Source organism: Danio aesculapii, chromosome 3 (assembly GCF_903798145.1).
Source record: "Danio aesculapii chromosome 3, fDanAes4.1, whole genome shotgun sequence".
Lineage (NCBI taxonomy): Eukaryota > Metazoa > Chordata > Actinopteri > Cypriniformes > Danionidae > Danio > Danio aesculapii.
Window position 1 is genome coordinate 51,735,711 of NC_079437.1, and position 17,556 is coordinate 51,753,266.

General features: G+C 34.0%; 1 protein-coding gene across 1 annotated transcript; it reads left to right on the forward strand.

The window, feature by feature from the left end:
• The first annotated feature begins 1,214 nt into the window (after positions 1 to 1,214).
• fn3krp (fructosamine 3 kinase related protein) lies at positions 1,215 to 16,587 on the forward strand. Its single transcript, XM_056454209.1, has 6 exons — positions 1,215 to 1,527; positions 4,339 to 4,490; positions 7,405 to 7,496; positions 7,582 to 7,652; positions 8,658 to 8,780; positions 13,359 to 16,587. The coding sequence occupies exons 1-6, from the start codon at positions 1,252 to 1,254 to the stop codon at positions 13,695 to 13,697; spliced, it is 1,053 nt and encodes a 350-aa protein (XP_056310184.1). The 5' UTR covers positions 1,215 to 1,251; the 3' UTR covers positions 13,698 to 16,587.
• Positions 16,588 to 17,556: the final 969 nt, after the last annotated feature.

The following is a 17,556-nucleotide window of genomic DNA, read 5'->3' on the forward strand; positions in this document are numbered from 1 at the left end:
TTTTTTGAATCATCATTACTATCATCAGTCAATATTTATTTATTTATTTATTATTTACTTATCAACATATGATGCAGTTTTACACTTTTGCAGTTTGGTACTACATGTACCAATTTATAACAGGCTTATGGGTTTAAAAAGCTGTGCTGCCTGGTTGTTTAGACCAAACAAACTGATATTTCCTGAAAGGATCTGGTGTCCAGAGTTGGACAATTATTATATGTTTGATGTTCAGAGTATAGAGCATAATAACTACAATCATATAAAAGAAAACTGCTTGGATCACACCAGTTTCTGTTAAATCTATAATTTATGTATTGTTTGTTTGAGTTTGAGTGATTTTCGTTTGTCATTTGTTATTTTTTGTAACATAAATTACAAAATAATCTAAATACCACGACTGCAAAAAATAAAAAAATAAATACATAATAATAATAATATCTCTTGCTGCTTTAAAACTAAATTATATTTTTTTCTGTTCACAATAGTAAGAGACTAAGCAAAAATCATAATTAAAAAGTGATATAAGGGGCGTAATTTGACAATATTTTTGTATTTGATCAAAATAATACATTACTACTAATACATATGTTACATTACATAATATAAATAATTGCATTTTTTTGTAGTACATGTTTTATACAACACCATGTTTAAACATGCAAAATATGTGTTAAATATGAAAAATGAATTCATTTGCATGAATAAATCTTGCTTGGCGTTTATACCTATAGTTCAACATTATTTTAGAATTCAGCAGACAAAAGTCGATAAAGCAACAAAATAAACATTAAAATTAAGCATTTTGGAATTTTCCCCCTTTCGTTGGACTGAAAAAAAAAACGTTTATGAAAATCCTAAAATCTCAAAATGAACATGTGCATGAAAAAACAAACAATTAAACAAATAAAGTGTTTTACCTTGAGTCTGTGAAACGTCACAAAACTTAAATCATAATTAAAATAATAGATACAAATACATTTAAAACACATAATTATTATTTTTTTATTACAAGGTTATAAAGTAAATAATTCACGTAAACGAAGGAAAGACTATGCATTGGTCCCAATGCCATTGGAATTTATTTATAATGATCAAAACAGTTAAAAATCGATCCCTTTGTTGTCTTTAATCAGACTAGATATGTTCCTGCCGTTTCAGACATTGTTGAAGACATATGCAAGCACTCACGTCTGCGCCAAATGGACTTTTATTTTGACACCTCACGGAGCAGCAGCAGCAATCCTGCACATGCCTGTGTTGTTGTTCGAGCGCGCATGTAATCATCCAGAGACTTTACCCAGTACGTTAGTAGCTTACAGCAGCGTCACGCAGTTTTGCAGAAAGTTATCGTTTTTACGTCGATGTTGTGGTTGTATGGTTGAGATGGAGGCGCTGCTGAAGAGAGAGCTGGCCACATCTGTCCTGAAGAGCACTGGTCATTCAGGAGGAGGCTGCATTAGTGAAGGCCAGAGCTTTGACACGGACACGGGAAGAGTGTTCGTCAAGATCAACCACAAGAATGAGGTCTCTCTCTCTCTCTCTCTCTCTCTCTCTCTCTCTCTCTCTCTCTCTCTCTCTCTCTCTCTCTCTCTCTCTCTCCAATTAAATTAAATTCAATAATATCTTTATTGGCATGACACGTTACAAATGTATTGCAAAAGCATTCATAAAGTTTACATAAAAAGTAGCATACATATATAATAAAAACACAGTAACAGTAGTAAAAAATATTTATATGTAATAATAAAATATAAGTTATATATCATATTATTCAATATATTATTATATTATTCAAGTTTTAGGGTCTTAAAATGTCTTAAATCTTAAAATTCAAATTTTAGGCCTTAACAAGTCTTAAAATTACTGAAATATTGTGTACTGTTTTTAAACAGGTCTTAATTTTCCTTTGTTCATGTATTGCTACCAAATCTGGCCAAAAACCATACAATCATCTCAATAAAACTTTAAACTATTTATTTAAAAAGGTAATTTTTAACTTTATCATTATGGTTTAATTATTTTCCTTAAAATAATATTTGTTTAAAAGTGCTCCATGTATTTACTGCTGAAGACACTGACCTGGACAGATTATTGTGCATAAATTTAGTTTATTACAGTTTTTAAAACTTTTAAAACATTTGTTCATTTTTCTTTTATTTTAAAGAAAGCTTCTTGTAAAAAAAGTGTATGGATACAACTAGAGCTTGCTTGTTTTTACACAATATTTAAATTATTTTGCTAAAAAATAAAATTTAATTAATATTAAGGTATTGTATTATTAAATGTATAAAATTATAGTGATTTTTTTGATATGGCAAATAAAAATCTTCTCAATCTCGGTCATTTGAAAAAATGTTAGTTACCCAGACATTTAAAAATAATATATATTAGAGCAGTAATCACAATACCGTCAAACCTTGAAACCGTGATATTTTTATCCAAGGTTATCATACCGTCAGAATCCTATACCGGTCCATGCCTAATGATAACCTTGGATAAAAATATTACGGTTTCACGGCATTGCGAATACTGCTCTAAAATATCTTCTTTTTAAATGTCTGGGTTAAAAACTAAATTAACTTTTTCCCCTTTGAAGACAATATATTTTATTTTGTGAAAGATTTAAAATATTTTGGAGCAGTAAACATGTCAGGCTAAAAAAAATCTAATGAATTATTGACTTCTGCTCTCTTTAAAAACAGATTTCTTTGTCCTAAAAAACAAACCAAAAAAAGTAAATAAAAAATCTTACTCATACGTTAGGAACTGTATTACAGAAACTTTTGACAGTTTTAAAACCTTGACTTTTCCTAACCGTGGTATACCTTTAAAACGGTTATCGTCCTCCCATGCCTACTCATAGTGTGAAGTAACATTTGAACTTTATATAACGTTACATTTTAGAAACATAATCACAAACAAATTTAAAATAATGCATCATGCATGATAAATGTGTTAACATATATTTTTAAAAATGGCCCTGTAGTTTCAATAAATAAATACATGAAAACCAGGGACATTTTAATTGATTTGAAAATAAAACCCATAAACATCTTCGTTTTTTTATTTAATTATTATTTATTTTGAAATTAATTAATTTATAGTAAGCCTATTAATACCAGTAATTGCAGTTTTTGTTCTGAAAATGCACTTATTTGTGCATTAAACAAATCATTTGCCTAATATGATGTATTGCAATAATGCATACATTTTATAGGCAAATGTGCAAATAGTAACTTGTACAGTGCCAACCAATCATTTGCACATTTACATTATCATTTATGTATTATAACTATTTGAAGTAGGGCTGCACGATATTAGGGAACTGATATTGTTGAGTATTGCGATAGGAATGGTTCTTTCAATATAACATTTCTCTTGAGAAAATGCTTCTCTATTAGCTATTTGAAAAATCATTTATATCTGTAATGATTAAACTAAAATACACATGTAATTGATATATTGGTAATATATTTCATCCATTCATTCATTTTCTTTTCGGCTTAGTCTCTTTATTAATCTGGGGTCACCACAGCATAATGAACCGCCAACTTATCCAGCATATGTTTTACGCAGCGGATCCCATCACTGGGAAACATCCATACTCACTCATACACTACGTACAATTTATTTTTGGACTTGTGGGGAAAACCAGAGCACTCGGAGGAAACCCACGCAAACATGGGGAAAACATGCAAACTTCACACAGAAACGCCAACTGACCCAGCCGGGGCTCAAACCGTTGACCTTCTTGCTGTGAGGCGAACATGCTACCCACTGCGCCACCGTGCAGCCCATATATATATATATATATATATATATAAAATTGACATAGTCAAGACATTTAAAAGACTTTAAAAAGTCTGAAAACCTCAGCAGATATTCAGATTCTTCTCAGAGTTTGTTCTCTCTTGACTTTTTTCGCCCATTAGTATTTATTTTCAGATTTCTGCTCAGAGCTCAAGGTTATCCTTTCCATGCGGTCAAGCCAATAGCATAACAGCACCACTTTGGGACAGGTGAAAAGATAGTAAATCAAATCTGATAAAATCTGCATAAATAGTCTATACAGTACATGCTACAAGCAAATGCTTGCCACATAAACTAAGTTAAATTTATTTTACTTCTCTTGCAATATGAATATTGCATATACTATTATCCAAATAACGATAATAATTTTCCAATATATTGTGCAGACCTAACTTATGCACAAATGTATCATTTGTTGACCACTGTTTTATCCTCAAGGTTGCATATGCTTGCATTATAAAGTGTCAATGTCATTTCTGTTGAAAGTGAAATTGATTGACTTTTTTCAAATCTCTCTCCCTGTAGGCTCGGAGAATGTTTGATGGAGAAAAGGCGAGCTTGGAGGCAATTCTGTCCTCAAACACTGTGAAAGTGCCCAGGCCAGTAAAGGTTGTGGATCTTGAGAGAAGTGGAGCTCTTTTCATTATGGAGCATGTGGATATGAAGAGCTTAAATAAGTATGTTTGGGGTTGTTGTAATTGGAGTGAGAACTGGGTCAATAGGGTATATGCGGAGCTAGTGTTTTTTTCCCATTCTGATAAACTTCCGGTGAACAGTTAATGTGACTTTTTTCCATTTTATACGGTACCTTTTACAGCATCGATATTGTAATGTAATTACAATGCAATCAATTAAATAGACTTTGGCATTCATTTAGTTGCTCAAGCATAAAACGAGACAAAAGGCTGTTTGCTCGCATGCGCCCATCAGAATCAGCAGGCCAACGTTGAAGCTCCATTGAATATAATGGGGTAAAATAAATGTTCATATTTTAAAGACATGGTGGAGGAAAATGTAATTTAATGCAGTGCTTCTTTTTACAATCTGAGACCTACTTTATATCAGATATCACTCAGCCAGTGGAGATCGCTGATTTTTAATGTAAACAGACCTTAAACACGCTGATTTTGTAATGTCATACAGTTCATTGGAAGTGCTGAAGCCAGGTAACTGACAAATTAAAAGTCCTCTAGCATACTTCGGCATATACCCAATAACACCCCAAATAGCTTGTTTAGCTATATATGTATTATATAGCAACAATGTAAAACAAATGTATTGTATAAAGTAATGTAAAACAAATGTATTGTATAAAGAAGTTTAATGGAGGCAGATCTGGCATGTAGGGAGAAGGAAACTGCAACTGAAATTATCAGGCCCATAGCCAGCCTGGTGAAAGGGGTGGTTCTTTTTTTTTTCGCAAAAAGTGGACCTTTTTGCAGTCATTCGCCTCGTTTGAATTATGAGGTTTAAATACTGGATTTTAGTGATATTTTAAGCACTGTTTTATCTAGATTAGCTTGTCAGATGGTCATCAACCTCACGGTTTGAGGTACCAAAAACATTTGCTCAATATATAGAATAAACATAGTTTTAAATACAAATTTATTACATCATATATCATTAGAAAAAAGGAGTTAAAGTTTTAAATGGAAAAACAAACTTGTAACCTATTGTCATTTATTGGGCAAATAACAAACTGGCCAGCACATTCAACTTTCCTTAGTCAGAATTGGCTTTTGAATAATAAATAATTAAAACATAATAATATTAATAATGTAGAGCTTGAAGATTTTTCTAGTCTCTTAAAAAAGTACATTTTGTAAGTTCATGGATAATTGTTTGCATTCAATGGAAGCCTTCTTTGATGGGCTATTTTGACAATTTATGACGGCAAAGCAGTCAAAATTAGACAAATGAGCATGTAAGGGACAAATTCTGGACCTATTATCTGTGGGGTGGGTCTTTCGAACCACCCAACCCCTCCCTGGCTATGGACCTGATTATGGTGTCATTGACCCACATCTTGACCCTAGTCAGACAATGCTACTTCACATAACAGCAATGCCATACCAGGAGATTGACTGAATAGATTCTAAAGTAGTAAAACTGAACTTTTTAACTTTTGAGGAGTTTTAAAGTGAGCCTTAATTAATAAAAACGTTTTCCTTTAAAATAAAGTGATCATCAAGCATAAAACATCAACAGCAGACCCTGAAATTTATAAGAATAAGGGTAACACTTTAACACTTTTGATGGTCCATTTGAGTATTAGTATTAGTCTGCTTAATATCTATTGATACTGCTCTTTCAACAGACATTTAACTGACTATAAGAAACTTTGCAAGTACATGTCAACTTACACTAACTCTAACCCCAACCTAACAGTCTACTGATAATCTATTGAGAATTAGTTGGCATGTACTGTAGATGCAATGTAATTTAAATTCAACAAACGGACCATCAAAATAAAGTGTGACAAAAATCTTATAGAACTTAACCAAACAGAAGAAGTCCTTGACTCACCCAAATGATTACAAACAAGAAATCAAACAAATAACAGACAGTCTCCCTCATCATGAACCCATATATACAGATGGATTGAAAACAGATAAAGGAGTAACTGCAGCAGTAGTTTTTAAAGATGAGGTTTTGGATTCCAGGAGAAAGCTAATTTTACACAGCAGAAGCTTACGCAATAAATATGACGTTAGAACAAATGGAAAGGACACAGTACCATAACTTTTTAATCTGCAGATTCTAAATCTTCAAGCACTTGAAGCTTCAAAGTGTGATCACCCCATAATTTCCATGATTGTAAAGAAAATGAAAACGCTGGAAAATAAGAAGTTCAACATTATCTTCTGTTGGATTCCAGGCCATATGGGACTACATGGAAATGAACTGGCAGATGAAGCAGCAAAACAGGCTATCTCCTTGAATGTGACAGAATGTTTAACTCCTCCTGAGGACTTGAAACCCACAATTACATGAAATTAACCTGAAAATAAATAAAAACACTAAGAAAATTATAATTTTGAGACCAGGCATGATCAAACTGTCAATACTACAGTAGATGTCGAATTGGACATTCTAGGTTGACTCATTTGTATCTACTCAATAACGAAGACCCACCTAAATGTAATTACTGCCAGGCTGCTCTTACTATCAAACAGATTCTGTTGGAATGTGGAAGTTTGAATACAATTAGACACAATTTTTATAAGGAGAGTACTGTGATGGACATTTTTAAAAAGGTACCAACAGGAAGAAAAATAAATTATTTATCAAACATTGAACTGAAAAATCATATTTAACTTTGGATATATTTTGTGTGTGAATTGTATTTATTTATATTTTATATATTTATTTAAGTAACTTTTTATTGTAATACAAAATTGTTTTTATCATGTAGTATTTTTATGTACTGTATATCCATCTTGCCACGAAATAGCCATAAGTTGCTGATGTGGCAAATAAATAAATAAATGTGACCAAAATAAGGTGCTGGATTCAGTTTAGCTCAAAGCTTGCACCTGTATTTAGCTTAAAAAATTTGCTTTTTAAAATATTTAATGTTTATGTATGTAGATACTCATCAAAATTGGGGGAACAGCTGGCTGACCTGCATCTTTACAACAAGAGACAGATGGAGAAACAAAGGAAGGAGCAGCAGACTGTTGGTAATGCTATTTTGTTATTTGTAGGCATTTCTTAGTACACTTCTCAGTGATATAATTATTCACTATCATTTTTGTATTAACTAAGGAAAGTCTGAAGTTGTAGCAGTCAACAAGTTTGGATTTGAGGTGGCTACATGCTGTGGTTATATCCCTCAGGTCAGCCCATATCATAATTTAAAGAAACATTCCCCTCTTTTTATTTGCAGATAGACTTATTTTAGAAGTACCTTAGAGTTATAAACTTGTGTTGTACCTTTTTTTATTCATTCAGTTGATCTCTGGGTCTGGCCGGAGCACTTTTAACTTAGCTTAGTTATAGTTCTTGAAAAGTATAGTATAGTATAAGTATAGTTCTTGAAAAGTATATATATATATATATATATATATATATATATATATATATATATATATATATATATATATATATATATATATATATATATATATATATATGTAAATGTGTAGTTCCTACAGCAGTCAGTCGTAGTACACAACGTAACTACCAAAGAGTCAAGTTTTTAATAGGTAAATTATCAAAATCTTTTTTGGATTTTTTTTTTTTGGAGTGAGATCCTAATGGTCTAATCTAATTGAATGATCTATGGTAAAATAAGCTATAAATGCCCTGCTAAAAAATCCAGCTTAAACCAGCCTAGGCTGGTTGGCTGGTTTTAGCTGGTTGACCAGCCTGGTTTTAGAGGGGTTTTGGCCATTTCCACCCTGATCTTAGCTGGTCAGGCTGGAAAATGACCAGTTAAAACCAGCTTGACCAGCCTGGTTTAAGCTGGACATAGCTGGTTTTGGCTGGGCTCCCAGCCTGGCTAGGCTGGTCAAGTTGGTTTTAGCTGGTCATTTTCCAGCCTGACCAGCTAAGACCAGGGTGGAAATGGCCAAAACCCCTCTAAAACCAGGCTGATTGACCAGCTAAAACCAGCCAACCAGCCTAGGCTGGTTTAAGCTGTTTTTTTCAGTAGGGTGCTCCTCCCAGACCAGGAGACCAACTGGATGGATTCAAAAATGGTAAAACTGAACTGTTTAACTATAGGTGACTTGTAAAATGAGCCTCTTCCCAAAAAAGTGGAGTGTTCCTTTAAACAAATGCAGTGTGATTTTATATTGATGTTTGCAGTGAGCGGTTTTGATCCATCTACTGGTTTTCAGGTGAATGATTGGCAGGAGGATTGGGTGTCCTTTTACTCCCAGCAGAGGCTGCAGCATCAGCTGGGTTTGGTGGAGCAGTCATATGGAGACCGAGAGGCCAGAGAACTGTGGGCCAAACTCCAAGTAAACCAGATTTAATAATGAACATACACACACATTTGTATCTAGTTTTCAATGAAAACACGCATGGATAAAACTTTGGATTAAAAAAATAATAATTATAATCATTGATATAATATATTACACAAAGCATAGCAAGTCGACGTAAAACCCAAATGTAAACTTTTTTAATACATGTTTCTGCTTTGTCTGTGAAATACCTTCGTTTTTGTAATCACCAAAGGGGATTGTTCAAGGAAAAGTCTGGAGAAAGGGTAAACAAAATGTATATAATTCAATAAATAAGATTTATATAGATGTTATAAACTAATAAATGTTAAAAACTAAATAAATAAACTAGAAGACTAGCACAAATTTATGTAAAATAAAAAGATGAAAGCCAGCGACCTTCTTGCTGTTTGGCGAAAGCGCTACCCACCATAAAATATCAGATTCAAAGAAATGATTCAGTAAATAAGCAACACAAAATGTAATAAATTAGTTAATTTTAATTAAAATGTAAATAATAAAAAAAATAAATAGATAATATAAATAAAAAAAATACAAATTAGATAAAAACAAAACATAAATACAATTCTAAAAGCCATAAAAATGTCAGGTAAATAAAAGAATTTTAACCAAATAATTATTTTTAACAAATCATCTCAAATTAGCTTACTTTCCAACATTTCCACTCCAATCATCAGACGTTTTTCTAGTATAAAATGAGCACTTTTCCAAATCCAGTCAGTTACTACTTAAAATCCCAAATCAGTCTAAAACCACATGAATTATGCAATGATGCTTAATAATACAATTTAAAAAAAAATATTATTAATTGACAAGAATTTAGTCTTTATTAAAAATCTAAAATGTCAATAGTTTCACATTCTTATGTTTTTTTTTTTTCTGGGAACATAAAAGAAGATAGGATATTTGGCAACCATACAGATTTGCTTCCATTTGAATCTTTTTTGGCTGCATTTACACTGCAGATCTTGATGGTCAATTCAGATTTTTTTTGGATTGTATCTGATTTTTTTGACGGCCCACTTACATCATCATTTAAAAGTGACTCGTATCCGATTGACTGCATTTACACAGCACAATGCAAAGGTGCAATAACCAGGAAAAAAATAGCAGGCGCTGACTGACCGCTGATAATTAAAGTGTGCTCTTTTCTTCATTCCTGTATTTAACTTGTTTGCAGGGTTTCATTTTTTTATTATTCTTTTTGACATTTTGCTATAGTTTATGGCAAAAAACTTCTAAGATTTTTTTTTAAACCAGTAGGAATCTTAATGTCATTTCCATTACGTGATTTATGTAGGTGATGTATGCAACAGTTTTAGTTTATATTGTTACGTGGCGTATATTGCGCTCTCTCTCATTCTCTCTTTCTTCCTTTTGTTGACACGCTTAAATACTCGTGTTATATGTAGGCATGGGCCGGTATAAGATTCTGATGGTATGACAACCTTGGATAAAAATATCACAGTATCACTATATTGTGAATACTGCTCTAACATATCTTCTTTTTAAATGTCTGGGTAAAAAACAAAAACTTTTTTCCCCTTTAAAAACAATATATTTTATTTTTTTAAAGATTTAATATGTTTTAGAGCAGTAAAACAAACTGAAAAATGTGAATAAAATAATTTACACATACCTTAGGAATGATATTACAGGAAATTTTTGCGGTTTTAAAACCTTGACTTTTCTGAACCGCGGTATACCTTGAAAACAGTTATTGACCCATGCCTAGCTATATGACAATATAAAAGCTTTTTTGTTTTAGTATACGACATTTAAGATTTAGGACTCATTCGCTACGTTTTTTTAATGACGCCCGACTCGCATTTACTGGTGAAAATCTGATCTATCTGCTTACACTGCAGACACGAGGGCACAGATCCGATTCATATTGAATAAATTTCCACATATGAACAAGGCCTGAATCTGATCTGAATCCATATGATTTTTTCCTGCTTGCACGTACATGGGCCATATTCGATCTGTGCCACATGGGAGAAAAAAATCGGAATTGGGTCACTTAACCCATGCAGTGTAAATGCAGCCTAAAGGCTTGTGCACTAGTGGTGGGCAAAGCGAGGCTTCATGAAACACTGAAACAGTTGAAGCAAATGTGTCGAAGCTTCGAAATGTTTCGAAACCCCACTCTACGGTGACACCTAGTGGTCATTTTTTTATGTATTGCACTGGAACAGCTTCAGCAAAGAACAATTGAGCAGATTGAGGTATTAAACCCCACTTTGTAAGAATGACCCCTCAAGTGATATAGTGGAGTGGTTAGGGTTCCTGACTACCATACGGGGATTGTTGGTTCGAATCCTGGCTGATATAGCTGTTTTGAAATGCTTTAATATCAGTTTGAGATTCTTTGTTCGTGCATCGTTCTGTTTCAACATTGGTCTGACATCCGAAAAAACACTTTGTGAATAAATATGGCTTGTTTTGGTCATAAAACAGGGCTGTTGATAGATCAGATACAGTTGTGGACAGAAGTTAACAAGAATTATTTATATTATTCATTAAATTTCCCATTTATTGTATTTTATGAACGTCTACCCCAACCCTAAACCCAACCATCACAGTACTGTAAAAATATTAATTATTGTTTTACAGTTAAAAATGATGCTCTAAATTGATTGCGTATCTGCAACTGTATCCTATTTAGACTACACCATAACAGTAACATGATTAAAATACATAAAATCATGATTTTGGAGTATTCGTACAAGTCGGGAATCGAACCCAAAAGTCACTTGAAGCCTGTAACAACACGCACATGGACGGTCCACTAGGCCATACAAGACAGAAATTTTCAACTGACTCTGTCAGTCAAATGCAGATTCTCCAGGTCTCGAAACGCTTCTGAACTGATCAATGCTTTGAATTGCTTTAGTCACGTGACCAGGTGTTTCGAAACACTTTAGTCATGTGACCTGGGTGTTTCGGATCATGCTTCGGTACAGTGTTTCGAAACACTTGCGCTTCGGGATCTCGACACTGTGTCGAGACGTCAGTTTCACGTCAGCCATCCCTACTGTGCACACCGGGACGCATTTTGCTTGCGTTTTCTGTCAATGTTTAATGCCTCGTGACTAAATAAAGGGCGCCAATGTGGTCGTGCACACCAACACTGTTGAATTCATTGTTAAAGAAATGCCTCATGATTGTTTTTTTTTGTTTTGACTCCCCGCGCCAAAACCTTCTCCACCATTCAGATCGGCACTTTCGTTCATGTGCACGGAGCTGCTGAAGTTACAGTAAACAGCCCTTGGAGGCGCTCAAGTGCAAAACTGTCAATGCAAGCGCACATTGAAGAAGATACCCAGAGGCGATATGAACGTGGAGCTGCTTATTGCTCTGGTGAACAGTAATCATTTCTTCATTGCTAGAGCTGGAGCTGCTTAAACCATCCATAACAACAAGCTTGTCTACTTTGTCTTCTTTTTCTGTGATACAAGCGGGTGTCGGAAGTTTAAAGTTGTGTAGCGCTATCTTACTTCAAGGAGTGATTTAGCATACTCTTCTGCTCGACGGCAGTAAAAATCGTTTGGGTTTGAATGCAGAAATACTTCTCGAAAAATGCTGACGATAAGCGTAAACGAAAAGCTTTTAACTCGCGTTTTCCGTCAACGTTTAACGCCTCGTGATTAAATAAAGGGCGCAAATGTGGTCGTGCACACCAATGCGCCAGGCGTAAAAGTGTAATTTTTAAAGAAACGCCTCATACGCGCCGCGTCAAAACCTTCACCAATCAGATTGGCTCTTTTGTTTACGTGCATGGAGCTGCTGAAGTTTTGGTAAACAGCACCTGGAGGCGCTCAAGTGCAAAATTGTCAATGCGAGTGCACATTGCACTGGTGAACAATAATCATTTCCTTATCGCTAGAGCTGGAGCTGCTACTTGAACCATCCATGCTTGTTTGAATCGCCAGTAACTTTAACAACAAGCGTGTCAACTTTTTGCCTTCTTCTTCTGTGTTACAAGCGGGTGTCAGACGTTGTGTAGCGCCATATAACGTCAAGGAGTGATTTAGCAAACTCTTCTGCACGACGGCCATTAAAAAATATCGCTTGGGTTTGAATCTTAAAAAATGTATCAAAAAACGCTGATGATAAATGCAAACGAAAAGCGTCCCGGTGTGTACGAGACTTTAGATTGTTTAAATCATCCTTGAAAACACACTACTTTATCCTTGCCTATTCGTGAGATGTGTATTTTTGGTTTGTTTTATGATTCTAGATATTTTAATGTTTTGAATGTTCTAAACTGTTTTATATCTGTATCTTTTTTGTTTAAAGCGATTTGAGAATTAAGTTTTAAAGGCGCTATATACAAATCTATTTTTATTATTATTATTGTGTGCACATAAATTATAATAAAAGTCATTGTGGAGAGGAAAAGTGGAAAAGAACAGTCTTTGGTTAGCCACTTGTCTTCTCTTGTGTAAAAGAAACACACACACACATGTTTGGATTTGCCTGAAGACACTTTAAGTAATATAGTCAGCAAGCCAGTGTTTAATGCTGCATGTGTATGGCACACAAATCTCTCTTTTTCTCTTTGTTTAGCTGAAGATTCCTCTGCTATTTACAGACGTAGAGCTGGTTCCTGCTCTGCTGCATGGAGATCTGTGGGGAGGAAACGTAGCCGAATGCACTGATGGTCCCGTCATCTTTGACCCCGCCTCATTTTATGGCCATTCGGAGTACGAGCTGGCTATTGCCGGCATGTTTGGTGGTTTTGGGAGCTCGTTTTACAATGCCTACCACGAGAAGATCCCCAAGACCGCTGGCTTTGCAAAGAGGCATCAGCTATATCAGCTGTTTCACTATCTGAATCACTGGAATCATTTTGGTGGAGGCTACAGGGGGTCTTCTCTACGCATTATGAAGGATCTAACAAAGTAGATTCTAACAGCGTGATTCAATAACAGATCACCTTAAGTCTTCATTAATAAAGGTGGATGTTAAATTAAGCCACACACTGTGAGCATGACCAACAGAATTTAATATAGCTTCACCAGTCTAATGAAAATGCATTGACATGGTGAGGAACTCTAAAGTCTTAAAGGGATAGTTTCACCAAACTTGACAATTTACAGTTAATTTACTCACTGTCAAGCCTTTTTTTTTGCTTCAGTAGAACATTAATGAATATTTTTAGCTGAATCTGTGGTTTTTGGTGATTTTGTATTATGCAAGTCAGCCTGTTTTTGAGATTAAATATAGACCTTTTTCATAGAAAGCACAATGAATCATTATGCTTTGCATGTACACTTAAGGATGCCCCGGACATCCGTTTGGGAGCTTGATGCATATAAAGAATCACATTTGGACAGTTTTGAAATGATGGTTTTAATCATTTTTACTTGCTTTTAACGTCTTCGGAGAAATACTGCTTATCAGCGCCACCTCCTGAATTGATTATTTAAAATATGTGATGTTATGGGAATGGAAAACAAGTGCTATGAACTACTTACTGTCTTTTACCCTCAGAGCATTGACATTGCTAAAGTGAGCAATTTATTTTCTTGTACACTTTTTTTATCCAAATATATAACCAACCAAAATAAATGTAATTCCCCAAACTGTTTGACACACAAGCTATCCAACTTTACTAACGTAGTGAAAATGGACAATTAAATTACAGAAAAAACATAAATCATGGTAAATACACAATGCAAACTAATTAACTGGAATATAAACTGCTCCCGATTAATAAAATCAACATGCAAATCAGCCAGCATAGTATCAGTAAGGTACATTTATTGGTAATTTTAAAAAATTGGATGGGTTACATATATTGGCATGGGCTGGCATAAGATTCTGATGGTATGATAACATTGGAAAAAAAATATTATGGTTTCATGGTATTACAATATTAGCAATTAGTGCTCTGAAATATGTTCTTTTTAAATGTATGGGTAAAAAAACAGCATTTTTCCCCATTTAATACAATACATTTTACATTAAGTAACATTTACAATATTTTGGAACGGCAGCTTTTGATGAGGGGGCTCCTTTTCTGCTGGATGTACTGTTGCCCTAAAAAAACTAAATAAAATAGTCATAAAAGAACAACAACTTACATATACCGTAAAAACAGTAACAAAACATTTTTGTGATTTTAAAACTTTTCCAAATCATGTTACACCTTGAAACCGGTTATCATTCCATGCCTAGTTACAAACCTATGGAGTTATGCCAGTAATATGGGTTGCTCTTTATAATGCAGTGATGTATTGATGTGTGCATGCTCTTCAAGAGCCTGCTGAGCACAGTATGACAGCTGACAGGTCAGAAGTGTTGACACTGTATTTCAACATTGTATCTAAAGGCAGACACTAAATTAGGTGAATGATTTTTCTCTTGTACTTGAAAAACCGCTTTAAGTGTTCATTACAAAAAGAACCCACCTGTAACCCACTCAAAACAGTATAGTCACTCACTTTTAGATTGAGAACCACCAGTTGAGAAATGCTGCTCAAGGTGATGACGATTCTAAACAAAAGTTTGAAGCATCCTACTGGAAAGCGCTTGTGTCACCCATAGACTGGTGTCACCCTCCACACAGCAGTGAAGACAAAGGTCTCTAAACGCATTTAAGCAATTCCAAATTAATCCCAGTGGCTCCTGATGATACGCTGAGGTCTTGTGAAGCACAGTAAATTGGTCTTTATGGGAAATGAAACAATATTTACAATATTATTAGCTTTAATCCACAGTGAGCAAATTGCATTTGATGGTGTATGCATGAGACAAACTATTTATAAGGGTTTATACCTGAGAATGCCCAAGACGTGGCTACTGATAATAAATTATGCTCCACTCAAAAAATGATTTTCAAATAACTGACTTGTTTAAAATGAGGCCACTTATTTGTTAAATCCACAATTTGCTAAGTTAACTTAATCGATTGGTGTTGGGACAACATAAATTAATTGTGTAGAACCCTGCATTTTTTTATGATAACAGAACTCAAGTCTAAGCCCTTGGTCACACAATAATATTGCAAATATTGTTTGATTTTTTTCCACAGGCTGATCGTTTTGCTTCATATTGTAAGACCTCAGTGTGTCAATTTAACCAATGGGGATTCATTTGGATTGGTTTATTTTTAATATCAAACATTGCTGACCATTGACTTGCATTATACAAATCACAGAGGACTGGATTCAGATAAAAAATCTTTAAACTACATCTTGGATGATCTAGGGTGAGTTAATTTACATAAATTTGTCATTTTGGGGTGAACTATCCATTTGAAAATATTTGCACAGAAAAAAGTGGATAAATTGTATTTTATGGCTAATTGCCAAACGATGTTGTTGCATCATTCCATTTTAAGGATTGCACTTTAAAGGTGTACTAAGTGAATTTTGAAATGTCCCAAAATACACTTGCAGCAAATCAGCAGTAAGGGGCATGTTCAGTAACAATTGATATCAAATAGGGGCTGGTTCCTGTTGCTTAGTAGGTGTTTGCTTTGGAGCTTTCAAATAACAATATTTTTTGTCTAGAATTGGTTAGTGTGCCCTTAACTAAACTACATATGCTTTTGAAGAAAGCGTTTTTTCTTCTTCAGATTTACTGATTGAAAATGTGTGCACCGAGTAGCATTATATGATAACAGAAAGTTGTTTAACTTCTGTATTACTAATTTTTAGCATAGTGATGCTGAGAAACAACTGAATATGGTTTATTGAGCTGGTGATGTCATGTAACTTTTCAGTTTGCAGGAGTCTCACGCATACAGTATATTATGTATGGATATTCAAATAAAAAGTTTTTAAAATTATGTTTTTGTTTGTCATGTGGTTGCAGAACTATGTTTGCGTTTACAAGTATGACCTGAGGCCTGTTGCACAAAGCTGGTTTGGGTTTTTAACCAAGTGTTACGACCCTAGTCGAAGTGGTCAAGGACATAAAAATCACAAGTTTGCAGTTAGTTTGAGCAAATCCAGTCTTCAGGCTACAAAAAGGAGGTTGGTATTAATTGGGTTTTGTCACCACAGTAACTTGAGATGCACAACTTACCTGTTCAGGAGCAGATTTTATTTTGGGTTAGAGATTGCGAAACAAAACACAACCAATCAGCTGTCAGTTAAGTGACACACATGATGCAACATTTTTTTTTTTTTTGCTCCAAATTAGTTTTTTTATACTAATTGTTTTTTAGTCAATTAGTTTTTTCTTTTGCTTATTATGCAATTATGTAATGATGTCCAATATAATTATATATGATAATTTAAATTATGTTTCCAAATACTTTCAAATTGTCAAATATATATATATATATATATATATATATATATATATATATATATATATATATATATATATATATATATATATATATATATATATATATATATATGAAGAGTTAAGATGCAATAACCTCGAAATGCCATCTGAAATTTTTCTCTAAAATGGGCTTTTTATCAGGCTCCTGTGTGCATGTTCAGTAATATCACTTTTATGGCAAAGAATAAGTGTTTTTCCTGTTCTTTAAAGTGAAATATCTCAACATAAGGTGGTTAAGAAAAAAAATATTCATTTTCTCTGGAAATTTCAGATGGCAATTAGAGGTTTTTGCATCTAAATTTTGTTTGGTTCGTCCTGCACATTTTAGCTCCAACCCTAATCAAACACACCTGAACACGCTAATCACGGTCTTACTAGGTATATTTAAAACACCCAGGCAGCTGTGTTGAGGCAAGTTGGAGCTAAAACCTGCAGGGACACCGGCCCTCCTGAACCGAGATTG

Excerpts from the sequence above, each read along its gene's own strand:
- fn3krp (XM_056454209.1), top strand. The coding sequence starts at position 1,252 with ATGCCTGTGTTGTTGTTCGAGCGCGCATGTAATCATCCAGAGACTTTA. Across the intron at positions 4,491-7,404 it reads GATATGAAGAGCTTAAATAA|ATACTCATCAAAATTGGGGG; the intron begins GTATGTTTGGGG and ends TTATGTATGTAG. Across the intron at positions 8,781-13,358 it reads AACTGTGGGCCAAACTCCAA|CTGAAGATTCCTCTGCTATT; the intron begins GTAAACCAGATT and ends CTCTTTGTTTAG.